General features: G+C 45.5%; 1 protein-coding gene across 3 annotated transcripts in view; it reads left to right on the top strand.

Annotated features, from left to right (window-relative positions):
* Window positions 1–24,055, top strand: part of LOC149365761 (F-BAR domain only protein 2) — a 70,848-nt gene that overhangs the window by 36,305 nt on the left and 10,488 nt on the right. For 2 of the 3 annotated variants that reach the window (XM_089545801.1, XM_089545819.1), the window contains exons 8-18: window positions 2,857–2,950; window positions 4,634–4,840; window positions 8,182–8,206; window positions 8,285–8,345; window positions 10,468–10,509; window positions 12,021–12,154; window positions 13,233–13,268; window positions 17,850–17,923; window positions 19,968–20,137; window positions 21,360–21,511; window positions 22,393–22,760. In XM_089545801.1, the coding sequence (XP_089401927.1) occupies window positions 2,857–2,950; window positions 4,634–4,840; window positions 8,182–8,206; window positions 8,285–8,345; window positions 10,468–10,509; window positions 12,021–12,154; window positions 13,233–13,268; window positions 17,850–17,923; window positions 19,968–20,137; window positions 21,360–21,511; window positions 22,393–22,760 (1,363 nt within the window). The remainder of the gene's footprint in view (window positions 1–2,856; window positions 2,951–4,633; window positions 4,841–8,181; window positions 8,207–8,284; window positions 8,346–10,467; window positions 10,510–12,020; window positions 12,155–13,232; window positions 13,269–17,849; window positions 17,924–19,967; window positions 20,138–21,359; window positions 21,512–22,392; window positions 22,761–24,055) is intronic. The other variant, XM_089545810.1, reaches the window with a different exon arrangement.

The raw sequence follows: 24,055 nt of genomic DNA, 5'->3' as shown, positions 1-24,055 counted from the left end.
AACTGCATTGTTTGCAATTGTTTTTAAGGTGTTGGCGGTGGCAGTACCTTCCCAAGCCAAACTCTCCTTGTGGCCAGCTGAACAGGTGGACTCACAGAAAGGGTCCAAAGCGTTTGTAGTATTGCATCATGTTCTTCCATGTCTAAAACAGTCCTGACAGGCCTGTACTCCTCATTTGCTGGAAGGCTGCCAGAAACCTACTGGCTACATAATAGAGCATGGTGATAAAGCCGTGCCCAGCTGGGACACTTCACGTAGTGTAAAGCTTTGCCACTGATTTCTGCTGCTTCCTTCTTTTGTACTTAATCTTTTCACCACTTTAATATCTCCAGTACCCTTATGAATTGTCAAGTGCGAGAATTGGGCCTAGTTAGTTGTTCGTGTTGGTAATAATGCGCTAAACTTTTTAAAGATAAGGTGGTGTGTCTGTTTTCTCGTGTCTGTGTAGTAAAGTTTAGCACTTTACTACTGCCTTATGAATTGCTGACTGCAGGGACCGGAAGTGATGGTCATGCACCGGCTACCTTCCTTTAATCGCAATTCGGTGTGTTCAGTGTGATCATACCAGAAATTTTCGCAGTGTTCGTTAGTTTAAATTGTGGTTGGGCCCAATTTATGCACTCACATTACAACGGTGGTGCATTGTAAGCTGCAGTAAGTGCACTTGCAGTGTCAGGAGTAAGGGGATTGCAAATGCCTGGTTACCTTTCAAGATATTATTGGCCAAGTCCAAAGGGTTGGAGTTTCTATCCAGCACATGGAAACCATGGGGTAGTTATTGGGGCACCAGCCATTGCACGGCAGTTAATTTTTGGCTTGCAATAAATGCTGCCTCACTAAGCACGAGGAGAGCTTGGCTTGTGAAAGTGTCGCCTCATCTTGCACTGCAGCCAACCCTAGTGAGACATTACTGCTCTGGGTATGGGACAGTAGGACAGACATTTTTGCGAGTTGGTTGCAGCCCATTCTGGCCGGAAAGCTACAAAAGAAACGATGGGCAAGTGCAAGGACACCCCCTGTCCTGTCTTTTACCTCGCACTTGTGTATCGTTCCTTTTTGTGATGTTCTTTGTCCAAAATTGGTGCTGCAGGCCTATTTTGATGCGGTTTTCATCAGGTTTGTCTCATATATGTAAAGTGTGCTAGTGTGTCAGTGGGTGGAAATGTGCCTTCGTGCTGTCGTTTTTTATTTCTTGTTTTTTTTTTCAGTCATTCAGTTCAGTCATTTTTCGTAACTTTGCTAAGAGTTGTTACCTAGTGCAGATTTCAATGGCCGTACTTAGGCAAAGAACAGTGTGTGACATTTCTGGAGCCTTTCTGAATGCTTTCTAAATTACAGGTTGTTTTTTAAGCATCCTTTAGGTGAACTTTTGAATGAGTAGGCATTCTGCTTTTGTGACCAAAGTAATCATTGCTCCTACAGATAAGTCTGTTCTTTCAAGTTAAATAATTTGTTGGCAGCTATAGTGCTCCGACTGCCACACTTTGAGGGTGCTTACTACAGCTTCTTAAAAGCTTTCGGTTTCTAGTTCAGACGATAGGTAACAGCAGCTCATTTTAGCTTCAATATGATACAGAGCTTTCTGGCCAAAGCACTTAAGGTCAGTTTTATGGTAACTTTTAGTTGTATAGTCGCGCATTGTAAACACTATTGCAGATTGATGAGTCTGTGTTTATTCACTGCGCCTTAAAATACTTAAGGCTACGAAACTGCAGCAAAAACAGTGGACCTGCTTTCTTTGTTGGTGTCTGCAGTAAGGTCTCAACCTTGTGATGAGGAATTGGTAATGGCCTATAATTAAAATGAAAGCATTATTTCTCATAATTACTTTATGCTCTGTTTGCTATTACAAACTTTCATTTTGGTGAGAAACAGAGTACTTTCTTGTTCCAGCACATGAAAAATGTTCTTTGAAACTGTAGTTGAATCTGGCTGCTTCCTGAAAATATCAAGTTTTTCTGAAAATTTGCATTTTTCACTTCAGGATTTACATTAAAAATAGAAAATAGTAAAAGCTGCATAGTCTGAGCATGTGAGAGGCCTGATTTTATAGAAGCATGAAGCTGAAAAAAAACCAAGGACCATACTTGTAATGCGATGTAGTACGCTTTTAAACTGGGCAAAGAACCCCAGGCGATTGAAATTACGTAGTCTACGGCATGGCTCACAGTCCAAAAGGTTGCCTTGGCATGTGGGAATCCAATGAGGGATCATTAATCCAGCTCTTTCAGCCTCAGACTATCAGTCGGAAATTAGGTCGTAAGTGGTAGTGTGCTTTGCTAGAGGTGTATGCTCAGCAGTTGTAGTGATTTGTGTACTGGTTCGTTGGGCAAAAAGATTAATTAACTTAGTAGCTGACTGCAGATCGTTACAGTTACGTTGTCCTGGTGTTCTGTAGAACCAGCGTTTGCTGCCACCGGATGAGAACAGATGAGAGGCGTGCTTGCTTTTGCTTGCATTTTCAATGGCCCTCTGTGCAGTAGTGAGTAGGGGCACTGCAGACACACCACTGTGCTTTGCACGGCCATCTTCACGTTTGTAGGCTTGTCCGATGTCCCGTCCTGCTGTGCTGATAAGCATGTCAAGACTAAGAGACACGAGACATGTCTCGTACAGCCGTACGTGATGTATCTCGTACATTTCTCGTACGCCTTGACATACCTCATAAATCTCCGAATGTCTTGCAGATCTCAAATTCTCTACGGGTATATCTCGTACATACGTCTCTTGACAGAAACTGCAAAATTACGTACACCGCTGCCCTCTTGGCTCGCGTGTACGAAGATGCGGTTGGTTGTCGAGATGAGTGCAGAGTGCCTTTGAGCAGCTGTGTTCTCCCCCTGGTGGGGCCGGCAGGGTTCCTGCGCACCAAGTGGGAGCGGCAGAAGGAGAAACGCAAGCGCAAGAAGGAGATGTCTTCCAAAGACGCATCAGCCACGAGCGGAGAGGCGTGAGTCTCTCCAGCTTCCTTCCTTTGTCTTTCTTTCTGCGGCATTTCCTCTGCGCAGCAGCTTTCACATTGCTTTCTGCAGCCGTGATTTTGGAGCAAGGTGGGACAGGCTCGTGTTTGAGCGAAAAGCAGGTTCTTTCTCAGTTCTCGGCTCGGATGTTTGTGTTGTGGAAGATGTCTCGGCTCTGTGAGCAAGCAAACCCGAGTTCTTGTTGAGCTAGCTCCTCACTGTAGTTTGCAGTTGCTTAATTGTGAGAGTTGTGTTTGTTTCTTCCTGTAAACCTATTGCAGAATCTGTGTTACTTTTCAAGACAGTCCTATGTGGCTGCTGAAGTGTGCGGTGTTGTCCTTTGTGGCATCTTCTTAAACTGTGAGCAAGGTTTAGTGGCTTAAATTATTTCTGTGCCTATTTTTTTGTTAATTCAGGGTAACTGTAATGCCTCTCTGTGGGAGCTTAACTGCATTGGACAAGGGGAGCACATGCAGGCACTGCAAGAAGTAATTGTTTCTTGAGTTTGGACAACCTAGGTATAAGCCAGCATTGGCAACAATAGCAATGTAAACGCATGGTACAAGTCTAAAGTCAAGCCTCTTAATCTGCCAAGCAACCAGTTTTCATTACATGCAAGATATACAGGACCGTATCAGCACTGAACCAGTTGGGAATCTAAATAAAAAAAAAAATAGTGTGCCATCTGATGAAATTTATAGTGATGAAGTATGCCACCTTGTGGAAGCCACCTCTGTTCAATTGCACTGTGTTCAGTCTGGAAAGTGGAAGGTTTGCATTAATCACTTGTGAACGGCGACACTGTGCTTTACTTGTGGTTGTGGCTAGAATGGTGTTTGGTGCACTTGGTGTGCTGTACTTGTACTAACTGCACCTACCAACTACGTCACTTGAGGTTTGTGTGTTCCACACGCTTGCTTCACGTGCAATACTAACCCTGCTTGTTGTTTGCCCATGCTTTTAACCGCCTAGGCTGTCATCTCTACCGAAGTTATTGAGGCAAGCACATTCAGACAGATGCACTGTATGAAACTATGCAGATTGATTCCTTTTTTTGGGGTTCATTTATTCAAGTGAGGAAAAGTGCGAGATTCCCTTTTAGGCACTTGCCAGTACCATTGCATTCTAGGTTTCTCTTATATGTGCACATGAGTAGTTCGGGGGATTGGGAAAATGTTGCAGGGCGTTTCAGTTGTTAAGAGAAAGAACAAAGGGGTTAGATGCTGAATTAGCCAGTTAGAATAATAGAAACAGTTGTGACGGATGCAGCAAACAGATGAGCTGTCGTGCAGAACTGAGAGGAGACTGTGTGTAAAAAATACTAGTAAAAGGATATTGTTGACCACCGTTAGGCTTAAGACAATTTTGATAATGCAGGAGCTATTACATGGAATTCTTAGCTCTGTGGATCATAGTCACATTTGGCCGTTTCAAATGAGGCAAGCAGCAGAAAAGAATGCAGCACTGTTTTTTGTTTTTTTTTGTCTCCAACAAGAACTTGCTTTTTGGATGTTAGTTGTAGTGTATTACAGTGGTCACGATTAGTTCACCGAGAAAGAAAGAAAAGTGGCTCGGAAGCGGGCCACTTGTTGATGGAGTTACTTGCTGTGTGTAACGTGAATGCATTGGAGTTTCACAGATTGAGTGCAAAACTCATCTTCTCCTAAAGCAAGGCGGCCGCCTGGGTGGCGCTCGCTCCTTAGGGCCAGAGCCGCTTTGGGTCGAGCCGGCTCCGCCCCGCACGAGCCAGCTCCATCGCCCTCCTGCGAGCGTAGCGTGCGGAGGCTCTCTATCGAGCATCCGCGTGCGCCTGACCTTGATTCACTCTGCCACGTGCCGGTCACCACGGCAACCACCTCGGTTGCTCCATTGCCCTCCAGGTCAGTGGACGTTGATGGAAGGCCACAACACGATAGGCGCCCCATTCTCAAACTGGGCTAGTTCGTCTCATAAATGGCGACAGCGGATACATAATGGACACAGCGGGCACAGCCATGCGCGTCTCATGGTGACAGCTTGTATTTACTGTAGACGCAGCCACCCACATCTATGGCAACAACTCGTTGATGCTGCAAATGCAGTCACGTACATTGGCATTCTTAGCACACAGATGGATGGTGCCGAGTGATTGGCCGATGCCAACTCTGGATTGCATGCATTTACGAGACAGGCTTTCCCGCCATTAGGGAGACATTCTGGTTTTCGATTGCGGCAGTGGTACCAGCTGCCATGTTCATGCGAACCACATCAGTGTATCTGCACAGTGTACCCGCATGCCACGAATCATGCCGATCAGCAACACAAGGTCAGTGTGACATGGAAATGAGCCTTGCGTCGTAAATTAGCTCGCATACTTCGCTTGCTTTGTGCTATACTGCAATGAATACATCGTCAAACTTAGTTTCTGTCCACATTAAACCACGTGGTTTGGCATGGTGAGGGCTTCTTGATAGGTGGAAAAACTTCACAGAAAAACTCCACAGAAAAACTATAGTTTGTAAGCTTGATCAGTGTGCATCTTGCTTCAAACCTGATTTGTTTTGTTTAGTTTTTTTTTTCAAATTTTTGCGCATGGCAGAATTAGAACAAACAGGTCTTTTAAAAAATTTCATGCCATGGCACAAATAGAAAAGTTCCACGAAGCCGGCATATGCGTCCATGCACTCACATACACACACACACATACACATTCAGGACTATAAGAACATTGCCAAGGAGTAGAAGTTGTGTGCAGAATGTGGCTGTAGCTGCTGCCTCAGTTTTTAAACTTGCTTTATCATAAAGTTTTCACCATACATTTGACTGTTAGACATCATCGGAACTTTCTTTTAAAGAGAGTGGCAACCTCTGGCCCGTTAACTGAGCGTTTTTGTGCTTAATACCTGTTATGTGAGACCAAATAGCACCTGCTGTTCCCAGCACATTGTCAAAGCCACCGTCCCTGTAGCATACCGCCAGTGTTGCATTGTAGAAATGGCCGTTGTGTCCATCGTCTCTGTGCACTAACAGCACCGTTGCACGGCTTCACTAACGGCTTTCTGTGCCAGCGAGGCTTCTGCATGCTCTTGCTTGTGTGCTTGCATTGGAGTGTGTTTTTTGTTTTGTTTTGTTTTGTTTTCTCCACTTTTCACTCACTTGGCACGTCACCATTTGATTGCAGTTGAGCTACTGGAAGAATTCTATTCAACGTGTTGAATTTCGTATTGATATTTAAATCAAATCGTGCGGTTAGCAGGCTTAATTGAAGACCATGGTCTCTGCCAGCTTGCCCGAATGTGGTCATTACGGGCCTGGCAGAAGAAGAGCGTGTTTTGCGAAGCATATTGGCAAACTCCCTGGTTTTCTTGAAGCTAATTTTGTGACCAGGATTTCACGAGACAGAATACTGCAGGAGCACCGCTTTGAAAAGCGCGTTCCTTAGACAAATGGTCTGACGAAGAGATGTCGGTGTAATTTGGCCATGTGTATCTTTTTTCTGCATATCTGTAACCTGCATTGCATGAGGCAGTAAATTGAAAGACGGATCCCACCAATAAGTTCACTATGCCACTTCGTCCGCAAGGAATGTCAGGCTTGTTCTAGTTCTTAGCAGACACCTGATGGTGAACGTGATTAGAAACATAGCCTTCGAAGCGACCGTTGTTTCAAGACCAGCAGATTTACATTTTGAATTACAAAACCACATTGGTGAGATATTTAATTTCATCTAAGGAGTTGTGTGTGAGGGCTTGTCCCCCTAGCTGCTGCAAGGTAATGCACTTACAATTTAATCCATTCTGTCTAAAACAGCAGTCTTCCAAACTTCTGAACATAAAGTACGCCTGGAAGAACAACAGACAAAAACCTCTGTGATAAACTACAATGGGGCGAGAATTTTCATTTGTCAGTGTTGTCCGAGGCCTCAGAAAGTAGCGTGAGCCACTGGAAATTACATGCATCGTGGTAGCTGCATAAACAACGTGCGTGCACAGTGAGCTTGGTGGCATCTATACATGGCCTCCGTTATAAACACTACCAATTCAGATGGACAAGGTTCTACAGGAAAGGCATATTTCCAGGAAAAGGTTGTGCTGACTCTTGTTACGATGCACATATCTTAAGACGAGGTATACTTGGTCTTTTAAAACGGCCCTAGAATGGTGCCAAGTTTTATGAAACATAGCGATGTTTGGAAATTCTTGCTTATTTCCTGCTTTTTGTGGCTGCAGTGGTGGCAGCAGAGGATTGGAAAAGAGGCTCGAAAGAAGCTCTGAAGAGCAAACAAGATGGTGTCTGGTCCCAATACATTACCTTGCCATAAGCTGACAGATGACAAGAGGCTTGCTGCTACACTGAGAAAACCCGTTAATGATTACCACACCTGTGTAACGAGACATTCAGCAACAGCTGGTTGCTGCGGTGAATGCGCAATTTGCTGTGCAAAGCAGTGGCACTCTTTCTGCTCTGAGGCGCTTATGGTGCAAGCACTAATTCCTGCCACTGCGCACAGTGGGTGCCACATATCGGCTCGGTGAGCCGCCGCGGTGGCTCAGTGGTTATGGTGCTCGGCTGCTGACCCGAAAGACGCGGGTTCGATCCCGGCTGCGGCGGCTAGAATTTCTTTGGAGGAGAAAATCTAGAGGCCCGTGTACTGTGCGATGTCAGTGCACGTTAAAGAACCCCAGGTGGTCGAAATTTCCGGTGCCCTTCACCACGGCGTCCCTCATAGCCTGAGGCGCTTTGGGACGTTAAACCCCATAAACCAAACCAAACCATATCGGCTCGGTGAATGGCACCATTCATCTCTGCTCCTCGTTTCTCCTCGTGTTACGCCGACAACACCGCAGAACCGTAAAATGTGCCCTTAACAGATGTCGCTGTAAAAGCTGGCCCATGAGCGGTGTCATGAACACATAAGATGTGAGAAGTAGTTTGGCAGTGCTACAACATGTATCCGAGTAGATGCTGGCAATGTGTGCCTCGTTTAACTTCACCATGGTAATCAGTCACTGTGCACGTTATGGGCAGCACCCTTACATGACACCCCTCATTAGGCAGGGCCAATATGCTTCGTACATGTGAGTTTTTCTTTAGGACCTTTTCAAAATCTGCTTTACTTTTCTGTGGCCTTGAAGGTATAGCACTTCCTTTTGAGGTCAGCCTTCCAGTTTACGAGATGCTTGCCAATGGGAATTTTTCAACAATGTTCATGTTTCTTTTCCTGCTTGCGCGGCCTCATCAGAGACAGCAAGGAATCTGAGGAGCAGGTGAGTTATCTTCCAGCCTCTGTTTTGCAGCACCAAGCAGTGTGGGCAGTTTCACTCTGCGTGTTCTTCTCTGTCTAGTGCGCGGAAGTCGATGAAGAAGGTTACACGGTGCGGCCATCTTCAGACCGACACAAAGAAAGTATCCTTCATGATTGCAGTGGGGGCCACTGGTGATGGTGTTACATAGTTTAGGAATTTGTCAGATGAATTTACTTGGGTAAGTGCAGTAGAACTTGGATTCTAATTCAAATATTGTTTATTTGAAATCTTAGTTAATTTGTAGATATTTAGTGAGCCCAGAGCAGACTGCATTGGCCTGATAACTTTGCTTTTAGCCTCTAAGACTCTGGAACATGAAAATTCTACACCAGTTTTGTACCACAGCTTACAGTGGTGGAACTGCTGCGCCAATTGCGCCAAACTGCGCCAAATGGGAAATCCTGCTACATGCTGCTACAAAATCGTTTTTTTGCCTACTTTTGCGCCACGCCTGCGCCGAAATATCTCTGAATAACTCCAATAACTCTGCCGAGAACGAAACCGAAACTCATTTCCGTGAAACCAAAACTGATGTCTGCCGGCAACACTTCCGGCAACGCATCTGCCGGCAGCCACATCGCCATCGCTGCTTTGCAACCGAAGGTGAACAAAGGGACCACTGTCAGCGCACTGCCTGTGTGGATGGACACTTCACGTCTTCGATGTCTTTGTCAAAGCTGAAAGGCAACAAAACTTATGACTAACTTATATCGGGCAGAAAATCCAGCTGCCATTCCTATGACACAAGGATTAATCAGAGCGGTGAAAGGATCGCGGAAGCGTCAGCTGCAACGGTTGGAGGCGGATGCAGGAGAAGAGACCCGTGCAAAACAAGCGAAACAAGACTGATGTACAGGACAAAGACACCCAGAAAAAAGGTCAGAATGAAGAGAAGGTACAAGAAGAGATCAGACTGGCCAGGAATATGATCACCAATGCTGAGCTGCTTTTCACAAAAGGTGACAAGTCTAAACATTTTGCAGACATTGAGAGTGGACAAGCCCTTCAGAAGAATGGACAGGAAAAGCTCGCAGCGGCACTGTCTAAGCTGGAGTGATCAAGAAAAGGGAAGAAATAGTACCTGAAAGTTTGTTTTAAGAACGGTATCATTTTTTATAGTTCTGTTGAGCATCTCGTTATGTCGCTCTTCTGAATAAAAACGGCAGTGTTTTTAGGAGAACCTCCTGTTTTGCTTATTTTCGGCTCTTTTTAAGGAACCAAGCACTTTAAACGGCATTTGGGATTGAAGCTTGCTCTTGCATGGCTGTGGTTGCTAAAAACGTCTGAGCAAATGCCTGTTCCAGAAATACAACAAAGCTTCTTTATTTAAAATAACTGTTCTTTGGCATGAAATTTTGGTACGAAGCTTTTTTTTTGTGCAACAAAAGCTCGAATTCTGCTACAAAATGCCATTTTTCCTGCTACAAAACTTAAAATTGCTGCTACAAACTGCGATTTCTTCTGCTACAAAAGCTGCTACAAGAAGCCAGTTGCCAGTTCCACCACTGAGCTTATCTTGAGCACTCGGTGAACCGCTCAGCTAGTTGTCAATCGCAGCTTATTTTTTTGTTTCTGGTTCACTCACTTTTAACAGGCCAGTTTTGGGCCTTCACTAAGCTAGCTGTTTGTGCCTTATCTGCAGTCAGTTTCAGCATTGTTGATTATTTTTTAAATTTTTTTCATAAAGACAAAGGTTCGAGTAGCCAGCATGATGGCTTTGCTGTGGAAGATGCTGCATTACAGAACTTTTACTCTGTGTCCAACGGATGATCTAATTTGTTCGACCAGGAAGCCAAGCAGTTTGCATGTTTGAAAAGTGCAGCGCTTCGAGCTGCACATCCTTCGTTAAACTCTTCTTTGCTCCATACACCACCATGGTGGCAGACCTAAGGGTGAGCTTTACCACTTAGCGAGTTATGTAAAAATGATGTGTAAACTGGCTCTGTGGACATTGAAATTAGCATAAGTGAAATGACGACTCGCTATGGTCACTGCAACGAGCCCACCAGAGCTTCCTTCTTTAGCACTGGTTAGTCGAAAGCTGGCTGCAGATTGAGTGCTGCACACCGTTAACAAAGTTCCACAGTTGTTCTTTGGGTTTTGCTTGCTTTTTGGAAAATTTATTAGTTATATTCTGCTTATTATTGATGAGGTTCCACTGCATGCTGCCATTACGGAATAGTGTGCATCTGCCTTTGTTTCCTTGACAATGGTGTGCTCAGATGACCGGGACAGTTTCTACTCAAGTTCGGATGGCGATTCAGGTGAGGAATTCTGGTTTGTCCGCTTTACCAATACCAGCTGAAATTTCGTTTTCGAAGGTTGCTTTAGTGAGCTGATGTAGCTACCAAAGCCCATTGGAGGGCATAGAGTTGGCCTGTGAACAGCTGGCCTGGAAGGCGCGCTTCTGTGTTGGCCGCACACAGGTGTTGCTAGTACTTGGGTTCGAATGAAATTTGGAGGTTGTATTAAGTTAACATAAGTTGGGAAGCAGACTTGCTGTGTCACTGGGTGTTTTATGACATTCACTGGGGAAGCGGTTTAGAGGTGAGGCATTACTGTGGAACGCTGGGCAAAAGAATGGGCATTTCTCCGAGCAGTTGCCTCTGCCCTCTGAGGAAATTGGTTTGCCATCTTCTCTTCAGGGCATTCACCGAGGTGTTCGGAAGCGGGTAGAGGGGCCAAAGTGTTCCGTGCCTTCCTTGCATCAGAGTGGCCCAAACTTTGCCTTGGGTCATTCGCACACTGTTGTACTGGATCATAGGAGAAGATGCATACTCATGTACCCGAAGCGATGCTCATGGTTGCACGATTGCTGTTGGGGAGATTTTGTAACCGTTTTGTCTGGCTTATCACAGTTCTAGAGCCGTGGTCCTATTGGATCAGTCTTTTATTGCCATCTATTTTCATTGATACATCCATTGTTTTGCTTGAACAGGGCAGATCTTAGGCATCAGCTTTGGGCTACCACCCAGTGTTGGGCCTTGATGTTGTAACAGTGGCAGTATGTTAAAATAATGTTTGCCATCTTGTGGTACACTCAATGCATGCAGCGCCAGCCCAGATAAAAAGTGAAGCTCTTCCTGAAAACTAAGCCTGCAGCATTTCCCAATATAGCAATATAGGTGCCACCCCCATGTCATGGGAAGTAACTTCTTGCAATGGATTGGTTTACTTGTGGCCATTTTCAGGCAAATTAGTCTGGCTTTTTTTTTTTTTTGCTTTCTGCCTGCTCTGGTGAGTGCTTGTGGCAGCCTAGGTATATGTTAGCATTATGGGCTTCCAAAGCCTCGTAATTGAGGTAAAGGCTGTATAACAGCATCATTTTGGTTGCTCACGCATTGCAAAAAGGACAGGGCAATGCAAAATGGGTGCCACTCGTTCGTTGTGAACATAGACTGCAGTTCATCAGCTGTGATGAGTTTGTATTGAAGTGAGGAGCTTCCATGCTGCCTACTACTGCCACCAGGTTCTACAGCAACAATGGCTGTGCTTTGGGGCTGTTGCTTAGCTTAAATTTTGAGCTTGAATTAAGCATGGGGACAGATTCATGCGGTCCGATTTCAGTAACTGGCACGAGTTCGGTTGATTGGATATTTCTCGGGGTCCTTTGTTGTAAAACACTGGAGTTGATCACGGAACATTGGGAAAAGTATATGTCCCTTGGTACTGTGCCAGTCGTTCAGCATCCCTGATAACGGTCTATTCAAATGGCAAGTTGTTTGCCCTAATGTTCGTTGCAGTAGCGTTTTGTTGCTTATGTTGCGCCTTGCAGATGACGAAGACCGAGACAGGAGGATCCATATTGAGATCAAGCCCCTGAGCAATGGTGCGCCGATGAGTGCGAGCGTCGATGAGCTGCGCGCCACCATTGGCTCCCTATCATTGTCACCGATCCCGCAGCATTCGGTGAGCCTCATGTGTTCGCACTGATCTTTTTTTCTGTATTGGTCCAACAACCTGTTTTGTTCGGATCAACCCAGCTATATTTCTTTTCCGTGTACATTTTTCATGTACGATTCACCAAGATATTTGTGCATAATTAGATTGTCATTTGACTCACATATTGTTCTCATCGTGCCAGTATTCTTGTTGGGAGCCTTTCCTTCCTTTGAACCAAATTTGTGGAATTTATTTTTCAATTACTGTATAAACTTCTGTAAGGGCGGCACCTTTTTTTTTATTTCGGATGTGAATTTTGAAGATGTGGCCCATGCACGAATTTAAAAAAAAACATATAACCATATTTTTTTCCTCAATTTTCCTCAGCCATGAAAAAAACCTTTTCTCAACTGGCACGCTTGTGTAATTGTGTTCATGTAGATACCCACCCTCGTTTGCTCTTACTTTATTGTTGACCTTCTTGCCCCACAAGGGCATGTACAAAGATCCCTCCCCCTTTTTTTTTCACACCTTGCGGTATGGCAGAATTCCATTTTTTTCTTAGCAGTGCATGAGGTGCTGTGAGAGTTCACATTCTGTTGTGTCGTTTACCCTTGTATTCCCGTGACACTCCAAAAGTGCAAAAAATTTTTGAACCTTGCAAGGGTTCAGGCTGCTTTCTCTCTTTCTTTCTTTTTTTTCCTTATTAATGCCAGGTTTTAACATTTTTTCCAGCTAAAATAGCTGAATGTTGTTTTGAATTTCACAATGTATTTGTATTGTACACTAAGGACAGTACAGTATATACAATATTTTAAACGTACATTGAAGAGCTGCCTATCTTTTATACTAGTTCTTTTTTCAGTCAACCAGCTATGTGCTTTGGTTAGTCTGCAGTTGAGCCGACCAGCTGGATAGCCAGTTGGCTCGCGGATAAGCAGTCAAGCAGTCTACCTGATTGGTTACAATCTCAGCTGACTGGCTAGCTACTTGACTAGCTGACTGGTCACTGATCAGGGTGTGTTGTGTGCGTTCCTTCAAAAGTTTCTCTTCTTTCTGGCCCTTACCCACCCCTCTTTTCCCCCCTTGGGCACCATGGTCGCAGAGTCGGAGGCCAGAAACGTTGTACATCAGGCACAAGGTAGCTTCTTGCTGGCTTGCACTAGATGAGCATGCTCCACAGCTGTGGCCTTGCAACAGCGTCCAGAATCCCTCCACCCTTTGTTGAGCTCCGTTCAGGAGGCTGCATTTTCCTTAGTTTCTGTTGTCTTCCCACCCAGAGACCTGGCATGTTTCTTTTGACTTTCGCTTCACCTGGCACGGACTGTGTGCATGTTTGACGGTAACAAAATATAGCATTAGTAGCTTACTCTGGCTGACGAGCAGAATAGTGTGCCTCGTTGTCAAAAGTAGCCAGGCAACAGGGTTTGCTTTTCAGCCTTGAAGTGAAGCCCTTATGGTGCATACTTATGGACGAAGAAGTCTCGGGAGGCGAGGACAAGACTTCCCATCTTGCACAGATGTAGAGCTTGAGGGCACGCTGAGGATAAATAAGTTCGCTTGTGTCAATAGACTATGCCATTCTAACGACAAAGAGGTCACTGTCACCAAAAACAGAGCTCTTATAAGACGACCAAGACGACCTAACAATAAACCATATTTTATTCTCATGCAGAAAACTAGAAAGACTGAGGAAGGAGCATTTTACAGTTTTTTATAATGAACACATACCATTCCATCCAACATTGCTCTTAGGTGAACATACACTTGTTGACATTTCACAGGTTTTTAAGTTTTTAAATAGTGCAGGTGTTTTAAACAAATTGTAGATGTAATAAATAATGGTCAGTTTTTTACAACAAGCAGATTTTTTTTTTCGAACCACGCCTCAGCCACCCTCTCGTCTTGAGAAGAAGGCTGAGGGCTTTATCCAATTTGTCGGGAGCCTCGACATCCTTGCGCAGCCAAGGATGGTTACAGAGGTTACCTGACCGGCCGCCGCGGTGGCTCAGTGGCTATGGTGCTCGGCTGCTGTCCCGAAAGACGCGGGTTCGATCCCGGCCGCGGCGGTTGAATTTCTTTGGAGGAGAAATTCGAGGCCCGTGTACTGTGCGATGTCAGTGCACGTTAAAGAACCCCAGGTGGTCGAAATTTCCGGAGCCTTCCACTACGGCGTCTCTTATAGCCTTAGTCGCTTTGGGACGTTAAACCCCATAAACCAACCAACCAGAGGTTACCTGACCGTCTAAAGCTTTTACCATAAGTCACTTCTAAAATTTTGTCTTACATTTTTACTAGGCTGCACGAAATAACTTTTTAGGCCCAGTACACCACCGATGATTTACACTTTTGTACAGCATCCTATATAATACAATTTTCTACACCCTGAGCTTGGCGCATGATAGCCTAGTCGCTTATGCGCCATTAAACACAACACAACAAACGAAGTTCAGGTGTCGCCATCACTGGCCAGTTTTGCAAGTAGACTGCAGGGTGTCGACACTTAATTCTTAGCACGGATCACAGACACCTCTGTTCACTTCAGAACGGTGGCAACCCGTCTTCTTTTGATGTAGATGTCGCGAGTTCGAATTCAGTGGCGGAAAAACTTTTAAATTCAATTTTCTCAGCCATAAATACGTCTTGCTGCTGAACAAATGATAGCATAGCCAGAAAGAGCCAGCAAATCAGTATTTACTGTGAACGCTAATTAGATGGAGTTGTCCTTAGTGTCCTGTTAAAGGGTGCCATTAGTGACCCACTGCACGGCTGAGAAACAAGCCTCGTTGCCCAATTACTTTTGGGAAAGACAGTACCAGTGTGTTAACATGCTGCATTAATGGATGAAGACTCTCAGTCTTGCGTATGTGTGTGTTTTCTGGCATTCGATAATTCCTCTCCTTTTGTCCGAGTTTTGTTTGGAGTGTTTTTAATTTAATTTTCTTTTTAAATCTTTGAACCGTGTGCATGTGTGAGCTGTCTTCTATGGTGTTTCGAACTGGAGTGGCACGTCTTCTGCATTTTGAAAAGGTAGATTCCCAAAAGCAGAGAAGTGTAAAATTGGAAGGCATTTCACTGGGTGTGTCAGAGATGTCCTGTGGCAAAATGACCTATCTGCTAGCATCAGTGCAGCTGTATAAAACGTACTAGAGTACGCTGCGTGATTGTGTCTTTTAGTGTGACGGAGTTGATCCGAAGGAATGAGACACATAGTGGAGGGCGGCAGATAATGGTGTGCAGTGCTCGGAATAGGAAATTTGCTGGGGCCACAGCTGGTGTTTGACAAGGCTAATCGAAGGTGAATGAGGGTAGAAGTATTTGTGCAAGCCTGGTAACGATGATTAAGTGGACTTGAGCTGCTGAATGAGTGCAACACTGAACTGTGACTGCAGTTGAATTCATTAACCCCTTCAGATGCTGCTTGTGATTTATGTTGCAAAAAATACTTGTACTGAACCCTCTGTGCACGTTTACAACAAGCAACTTTACCCTTTGTTGGGCAGCGGGACACACATGTCCCACTTGCTTCAAGTGCCAGGAGGCAGCGAACAGTGCCACTGCATAGCATATTTTTGCATGCTGAATACTACCAAAATACCAAACGAACCATGTAGCATGTTTTTATCTTTCTCTAGTAGAGCTCCTTGGTGTCCTGTGGGTTTTTGCAAGCGCAGATGTACGGTAGGAAGGGGCCCAGTTTAGAAGGAAAGAAAATGTCTCACATGCATACAAATGGCAAAATTGCACTCAGGATGTCCCTAGGAATTGAATTACATCTCTTTCAAGCCGTTTCGATTACTGGTTTTGTTTTGAAAAAGGGGTACGTATTTGTACCAGTGACATCGTAATAAGACCCAGGGTCCGTGCGGGTCCTTGAAAACCTTGAAAACCCTTGAATCTGGAAGAAGTGTTTTCAAGGGCCTTGAGAGTCAGGGAATTTTTGCGGAGTCCTTGAAAACCCTTGAATTCTGGTGTGGTGAGGGAGGCGGCCACGGAAAAACGCTAGTATCCTTAAAATTTTTTTCTTCACAATTTATCTTGTTGGAGATAACTTTACCGGAACTCCTCTGCGGCTTTGATCGCTGTCCTTTTGGCAAGAGCTTTGCGTAAACGCAGACGAAGCCGCACTGTCTCCGCCCGATACCGCACATGGCTACCATCACCTCATAGCCTGCCCCAAGAGCAAGGTTTGGGCTCGAAGCAAAAAGAGGCACAGTGCAAACGCATTTCTGGCACAGATCCTGGTGCGCCAGAAGTTTAGGGAGCCTACACAGTTGTGACGCAAACGGTTCACCAGCACGCAGCAAGCACGCGTGCGTCGCTCCGATAACGCAACACAGGATTCACCTAAAGCCATTCTGTAAGATTTTCTGTCCACCATAAAAAAAGCAAATTTATAGGGGTTCAGCGTCGCCCACAGCTGTGCTGCCATGCTGGAAATTTTCCTTCGTACGGGCAACAGTGATTGAGCGCCGCTTGGCTTGCTATACTTACATAAAGTTCGCACCAGAAAAGTCGAAACAGCTTTGTTATTAGAATGATTTCGAGCAAAGACTGAGCATGCTGGCTCAGGTGCCAGTCTTTTCGCAGTGATGCCGCGTGCTGGCACGTCTGGCGACGGACTATGCTGTTGCTTGGCCGCTGTAGTTGTTGCTAGGCGTAGATTGTTTCGCACCGAAACCACAGCTGACGGCACGCCTAAAGCGGCCAGAGCTGAATGGAAGGTCTGCTTTTGGTACGGCTAGATGTCAAATTCATCAGCTTGCTTATAATAAAATAAAGATATGGTCAAGTTCCACAACGCTTTCAACAATGAAGCTTGCAGACGCAGTACAGATGTGAGGTGCAGCTGCGGGTAGAAACAGCAGAAATTTGTTGCTATCGCAGTTACCGCTTTTACTAGCAAGTAACTCTTTATTGGTAAACGGCCCTCAAGAGCGGTTAATTTTTTGCTTTAAAAGTCTCTTGTGCAATAAATGCTAGATATGCGAGATGTAAGAAATGTTTCTTTAATAAAAGGCTGTGTTGCCAAGTCCTTGAAAGAAATAGTCGGGGGTCCTTGGAAGTCCTTGAAAATCCTTGAATTTCATGGCTGCAAACCAGCATGGACCCTGAGACCTCAAATGTGGTACATATCTGTACCTCTGTTTTATCAACGTATAAGAAAACTTGCAATAGAATTCAAAATTACTTCAAGAAGTATTACAAGGCAGTTGACTGACGGAAAAGGCTCAAAAGCCGTACAAATTTTCAAATTTTATTTTATTTTTCCTGCCAGTATGGGCGACGTCAAACTATACATCTATGCTTGTAAAAACACACAGAACACCATAGAGCCCTATCAGCGAAAGCGAGAAAAACATGCTGTATGGTTTGTTTGATTTTTGAGTAGTATTCAGTGTGCAAAATTATGGTACCTAGGTACAGTGTAGTCCATTTGTGGCACTTGAAGCAAGTAGGACAACATGATGTCCTACAAGGGGTTAAATAAAGGACTGCAATCTTGCTATGTAGTTTCTGCAGCTAGAACTGGCCAAAGCTCACCTAGAGCTCATTTAGAGAAACTCCGCAGTCCTTTTCTGCAGTGGTGTGCATGCAAACCATAGTTGCATGCCTTTGGCCAGACCCCCTCCACTTGCTGTGCTTTGCTCGAGTTGCCTTTGCTTTGGTTTAGATTCTGTCCATTCATTGGCTGGAAACTGTCTGCTCCTTCACTCCGCAGGCACGGAGAGCATACAACAGTGCCACATCGACGCCGGACGAAGCACCCAAGAGGCCAGCAAATCAAAGTTCAAAGTGAGCTGACATCTGCAGCATTTTGTCATCCTTTCCGGCCTAGTTGTAGAGCCAGTGCAGGAGTGTCATCAAAATTGAGAAAAAAAATTGGCCGATGATTACAATGCTCGGTAATGCAGAATTTGAACGCAGCTGTTGGACGATTGGAGACGAAGCACTCAGTGCTGAATGGTGGCGACACAAGAGAAACCTACAACTTAGCTACGCCGCCTCCAAGCCTGTGCTTGGGTGGCTTTTTTCACAGCAGCTGCTGCAAACAGAGCTGTGCTCCACTTTTGCCCTCTGGTATTTCCTCCTCTACTTTTTTCCTTATGCTCTAGTCTTACCCTCCTCCTCCACTTGCCTCTTTGTGATCCCATAGTGTCCTCCTCCTTTGCTTTCCTACTCACGTTATCTCCGTACTTGCATCCTCTGTTGTGCTCCTTGTTCACTCTGACGGTTACGAGACCAACGCTGCTCACTCCATGAATGGGCATTTAAGAGCTGTGCTCTAAAAAAAAAGAGTATTATCAGTGTGCCTCACGTTGCTCGCAGCATCCCAGTGATTAGTGTCAAACTGTGTTGGATATGTATACCACTTACTCAGGCCAATTCGATTGCTGTTGTGCTCTGCTAGAGTTTGGAGGGGATGGACCAGTAAACAGTTTCACTACACTTGAAAAGGAGAGTCAGTTTGGATTTTGCATCTAAAATTTTAATGAATTGGAAGGTAAGGTAAGAAGTGTTTGATACCTTTGTTCTTTTCATTTAGCGATCTAATCTAGGTCCCTTTTGGCTCACTGAAATTTTCACACAGCCTGAGGCTGGCATGCCTAAAAATGCTGGGCAGTGTAGTGTGCGGTCGTTAGTAAGGCTGAGTTTGGTCGACATGCTCATTTACTTAGTTCTCAGCTAAGTCAGCTGTGTATGTCTAAATGCTGCACATAAAAAAAAAAATTTGGACATGCAGTAGTGCTTTTTTATTATTGGCGAGCTGGTTTAATCGCACAGTTGCGTGATCAGTCATGTGAAGATAGGTAGCCCACCTGTAACAAGACATAAAATTTTGCTGGGTTCCCAGTCACATTGGAATCACTGGCAATGAGAAGGCAGATGAATGTGCTGGAAAAGCTCGGAACAAAGAAATAAAGAAAGTGTACATTCTCTACAAAGATGGTATGAAGTTGGTGCAGTGCAAATTAAGAAATAAATGGCAGTCGCAATGGAATATCGAAAGAAATAATAAGCTACATTTAGTAAAACCCATTCTAGACGAATGGAAATCATGCTCACACCAAAAACGATTCATCGAAGTAATTTATGCCGTCTCCGCATTGGACACACACATCTCACCCACAACTTCCTGCTAACAAACAAAGACAAACCTGTTGCGAGCAATGCGGACATGAACTTACTGTAAACCACATACTACTATCATGCACAAAAGTTGAATCATTAAGGAAAAAATATTTTGCTACATTTTACAAAGAACATATCCCATTTCATCCAGCGTTGATTTTAGCTGAACATGCACCCGTTAGTATGCTTGATGTTTTTAGCTTTTTAAGGGAAGCCGGTGTTCTTCAAAACCTGTAATGTTCTGACCCTGTGCTTCTCTACTTAGAACGATACACCTCAGCCACTTTCTCAGTCCTGAGAAGGAGGCTGAGGTTTTTATGAGTAGTTGGGGGCCTCGAGATCCTTGGCAAGCCAAGGATGTCCACGGAGGTTAACCAACTTTTAAAAGCTTCTGCAAACAGCCATTTCCAAAAAGTTTGTATTTAATCAGCCAGGTAATAAAAATAACTTTGTTTTCACACTCTGCTCAAGCCAATTTTTCCATACCTTGTTCTTGGCGCATGATAGCCTTAGCTGCTTATGCGCCAATAAACCCAACACAACACATTAACTGGGCTGCATGACTTTTCCTCGGGTAAATCTGCAAGGCTTCACACCACGCTGCCCGTTCGTGTCTCTTGTTCTTGTCCCTGTTGAATTTAACACCGCGTTCGTCGAGCAGGGGGCGTCGTCATCTTGTCTTGCCTCTCCTTGTGCTGACTTGCAGGGACAGCGGAGGCATGGGCAGTGGCACAGAGGCGGACATGCTGGGTTTGTTCCCGCTCGACGGCAGTGTGTCGACATCCACGGCACGACTCCAGAGCCCCGTGGGGCAGGGGGAGCCAACAGCACAGCCGCCTCCCTCGACCAACGTGCCCTCTTGGGACCGCTACGCTGGTGAGCACCGGGAGACCTTTCTGTTGCCATAATGGCTCAGATGTGTTGTCTCTTTACAGATGCACTGATTTCTACATGACTCATGTGCATGACGGTTGTGTAAGGCTTGATTTCAGCGGCTCCTGGTTTTTTACCATTGACCTAAACCTGGACTCGCATTTCATTTCCACTGAAAGGCAACTGAGCAGTCGGCAACCAAACTAGTGACCATGTGCCTCGGCAGCTGTATACTAATGCCACTTACCTATCCCAGCAAGTTGGTGCACGTCATTAGATTCTTAGTAATTAAAACAAAGTGCCTCAGTGCTTTCGATGCTGGATTTCTTCTCTGACATCATAATTCCATGATCACTTAGCACGTTCACTGCATCGTGGGTCACCGGTGGGTCACGCGTGTATTCCTCCTGTGCAGCACAGATGCCGAGTGGCACTATGAAGCCATGGAACATCTCAGATTTTTCAACGAGCCTTGGAAAGCCACACATGCCAGGTTGCTTTTGCCATCTATTGTTGATTCTAATGAGTTGACTTTGCTGCAGCTCGCTTGTGGCTCACACACAAGCTGAGCTGAGCAAGGGGGCTGAGCAGCCATTAAGCTATGTGAGTCAATAATATGTTCAGCAGGCAGAGAGCATCAACAAATAGCACCTCAGGCTAAGTCACCTGGCCCTGTGTAACTTCTGGCACTCATAAACGGATCATTGCGTAAGAGTTCTTTCATTACTGGCCATTATGCAGTTGTAAAGCGGCACGTGTCCCTCCCATACAGCCGGTATCGTATTGTCATGTAGTGGTCACTGCAGTCCGGCGAACAGGAAAACAATGACAGTGTCTTCGAAACAGAACTCTTTATTTGGGCTGACTTGCGCCCGCAAAGAACTGAATCACTCGGTGGCGGCGTAGCAACAAGCATGCTCGGCGGTCGTCGAACAGAATGCCCGCCTCTGTCAGCCGTGCTCTTTTTAAACTTGGTAGCGAACATTCGAGATAAGACTTGGGAAGTTACTAGAACATTCTGGCACAAAGTAGAATCGGCTCCGCCTGGATGCGATCAATCGAGAAAATTCTAGACGCGTCTTGCGTCACAAACGAAGCGATAAAGCGGCGTGCCGGCAGCCTTGAAGCATGAACAGATAAACACAACAAACAAACGCTACAAAGATCCGCGGTATTACGAGGAGCAGGTTAGTGGTACTGCTGATAACAGGCCTCTCCTCCGCAGCGCTCAGTGACCTGTTCAATGACAAGGCGGCACCGGGCGACTCCTCGAGTTCGGAGGCAAGCAGAGGTGCCACCAGCAGCCGGGGTGGGACTCCCACAAGTGCCTTCACGGGTGGACCCGCTCTGCCCAGGCCACCATCTCGACGCTCCGAGGTGGGCAGTCCTCCTCACTCAGTTCATTTGGCCACCTGTTGGAGGGATCGCAAAAGCAGAGCACAAAAGCAGTCGGGAGGGGGGAAATTCTGCACTATTACAAACATTACATTCTGAATGAATTTGAGTGTTTAGTTTGCATTATGATCTTAATAGTCTGAATAAATTGGATTATTTAGTTTGTATTTTTGAAACGGAATAAAACCACCTTGGCGCAAATACTAATTTCACACAGACAAAAGAGAAGGATACAACAGATTTATTCCAAGTTTCAAGATGCCAAACCAACTAGCCCGGCAACATGCCTTACTTAGCTTGTATTGTGATCATAATCATGCAAATTAATTGGGAACCTTAGTATGTGTAATTGGAATATTTAGTTTAAATAAGCTTGTATTAAAAACTTAATTCTATAAATCCCCGTCACGGTGGCTTAGTGGTTACGGTGCTCGGCTGCTGACCCGAAAGACACGGGTTCGATGCCGGCCGCGGCGACCGAATTTCGGTGAAGGCGAAATTCTAGAGGCCCGTGTGCTGTGCGATGTCAGTGCACGTTAAAGAACCCCAGGTGGTTGAAATTTCCGGAGCCCTTCACTACGCCATCCCTCATAGCCAGAGTTGCTTCGGGACATTAAACCCCAATAAACCAACCTTAATTCTATAAATGAATAAGAGTATTTAGTTTATGTTAGTTGGTATTGCAATTTTCTTACTCCGTATGAACTGGAATCTTAAGTTTGTAATATTTGGAGTATTAGTTCGCGTAACGAATGTCAGTATTTGGCTTGTGTGGAGCATTCAGTTCGTGTGAGGTTATGAAGCAAAGCGGAGTCCAGCTTAGTGGCCTGTGTCGATTGTTTGTTGTGGTGGGGGGGAAGCAGGCCACCACCAATATGCGGGGCCGGGCCTCACCGCTGCTCATGAGCCGGACGGAGAGCGTGGGGAGCCTGAGCAGCGACTTCAAGACGACACCCATGCCACTGGGCTCATCCCGGGGCCCGTCCCCACTGACCATCGGCCTCTGCGACTCCATCCCGCTGGCCGTGGCCTTCCAGGAGGTGGTGCATGCCCGCTTCCGGGGCACCGACGAGACCCTCTGCCAGGTGAAGCTGCTGGGCGACATGAAGGTCTCCTTCCCAGCAGGCATCGTGCATGTGCTCACCAACAACCCGTCGCCAGCCACCCTGGCCTTCAGGGTCAACACAGCCCGCTTTGACAACGTCCTGCCCAACAAGAACCTCGTCACGCTGTGAGTTGCAGGGCCTTTCTTCTCATGGGAGAGGGCACTGGTATTTGATGGTAATAGATTTAGCCCATACTTTCTCTTGACCACCTAATCGGTGTCCCGTTTGGACGTACAGTAGACTCGCGCTAATTCGAATTCGGATGAATCGCACTTTCGGTTGCCTAATGGACCTCTCCTGGCTTACTTTATCAGCGCTACGCGTTTCTGGTCGGATGGGCAAAAGCCTGCGACATAGCAAGGAGTCTTTAGTGGGGAGAAGAATTGCCACACCCCTTTGTCGTCACATTGTTTTTGCCAGAATTAGATGTATTGAAACAAATTTCAAAATTTGATTGGCCAGCTACATATTCAATGCATTTTAAAGCTGCATAATTCATACCGCGGTTTCATTCATTCATACCTTTTGTCTGGCTCCAGCACTCCCAGTGCGGGAAAGAGCAGCAACTGAGGTCGGATACTTTAGGTGAGCTGCACCATGTCAGCTCAGAGTTCGCCAGTCATACCTCGACACGGCAAGCAATCGTTTGAATATCCCTCTTTAAGCCTGAATTGTGTGGCACAATGTTGCCCACACATGCTCTAACGTGAGCACCATATTAGTTGTGATGACAATCGGAAGGTCCCCATGCCACATAGTTTTGTTTTCTGGGGTTTGCTACCAGTCCGTGGTGATGGCGGCTGTTGGCCTCGTATCAGTCAGCCAAGCCCATCTGCGCACCGTTTCATATGCTGGTTGGCTTATGATTGGTCGTTTTTTCAGAAAGGCGTCTTGCCGTTCTGACATGAATTGTGCACTCGGCCCTTTTCTGTCGGTGTGGATCTTCCTGTGCACTGAAACTCCACGCTTATCATGAGCTTAGTTTTTGTGGTGAAGCCTTCTTACATGGACGCCACCACTTGTGAAACACTACACTGCTGCCTTGCACTGTGATAGAGGTCACAGAGGCCCTTACCATTTCAGAGCAGTTCTACTTTGACACTTCCGACAGTGTGCACACGTTAAAGCATTGACGGACCAGAACAAAATAGTTGCTGCTGCGCAGTTTACACTCTGAGGCAGACAACCATCACCCATTTTTTTTTCACCGATTAAATTTACTCTCATGCAAGACGATTTTGGCAGCGTTTTTAGAGGCCATTTGATGGTTAGATTTTCAAATAATTTGCACGCTCTTTCCACTCTCTTGAAGTTCCAATAAACATGGTTTTACTCTGTCGAGAAACTAGTGCGTTCTGGATATCTTTTTCCAACCTCACAACTAGCTGAAAACTACAGTTGAATAGACGAATAGATGCCT

The sequence above is a fragment of the Amblyomma mixtum genome, chromosome 1 (genome assembly GCF_055824585.1).
Source record: "Amblyomma mixtum isolate Tamu chromosome 1, ASM5582458v1, whole genome shotgun sequence".
Classification (NCBI taxonomy): domain Eukaryota; kingdom Metazoa; phylum Arthropoda; class Arachnida; order Ixodida; family Ixodidae; genus Amblyomma; species Amblyomma mixtum.
This window is presented reverse-complemented; position numbering and strand designations above follow the sequence as displayed.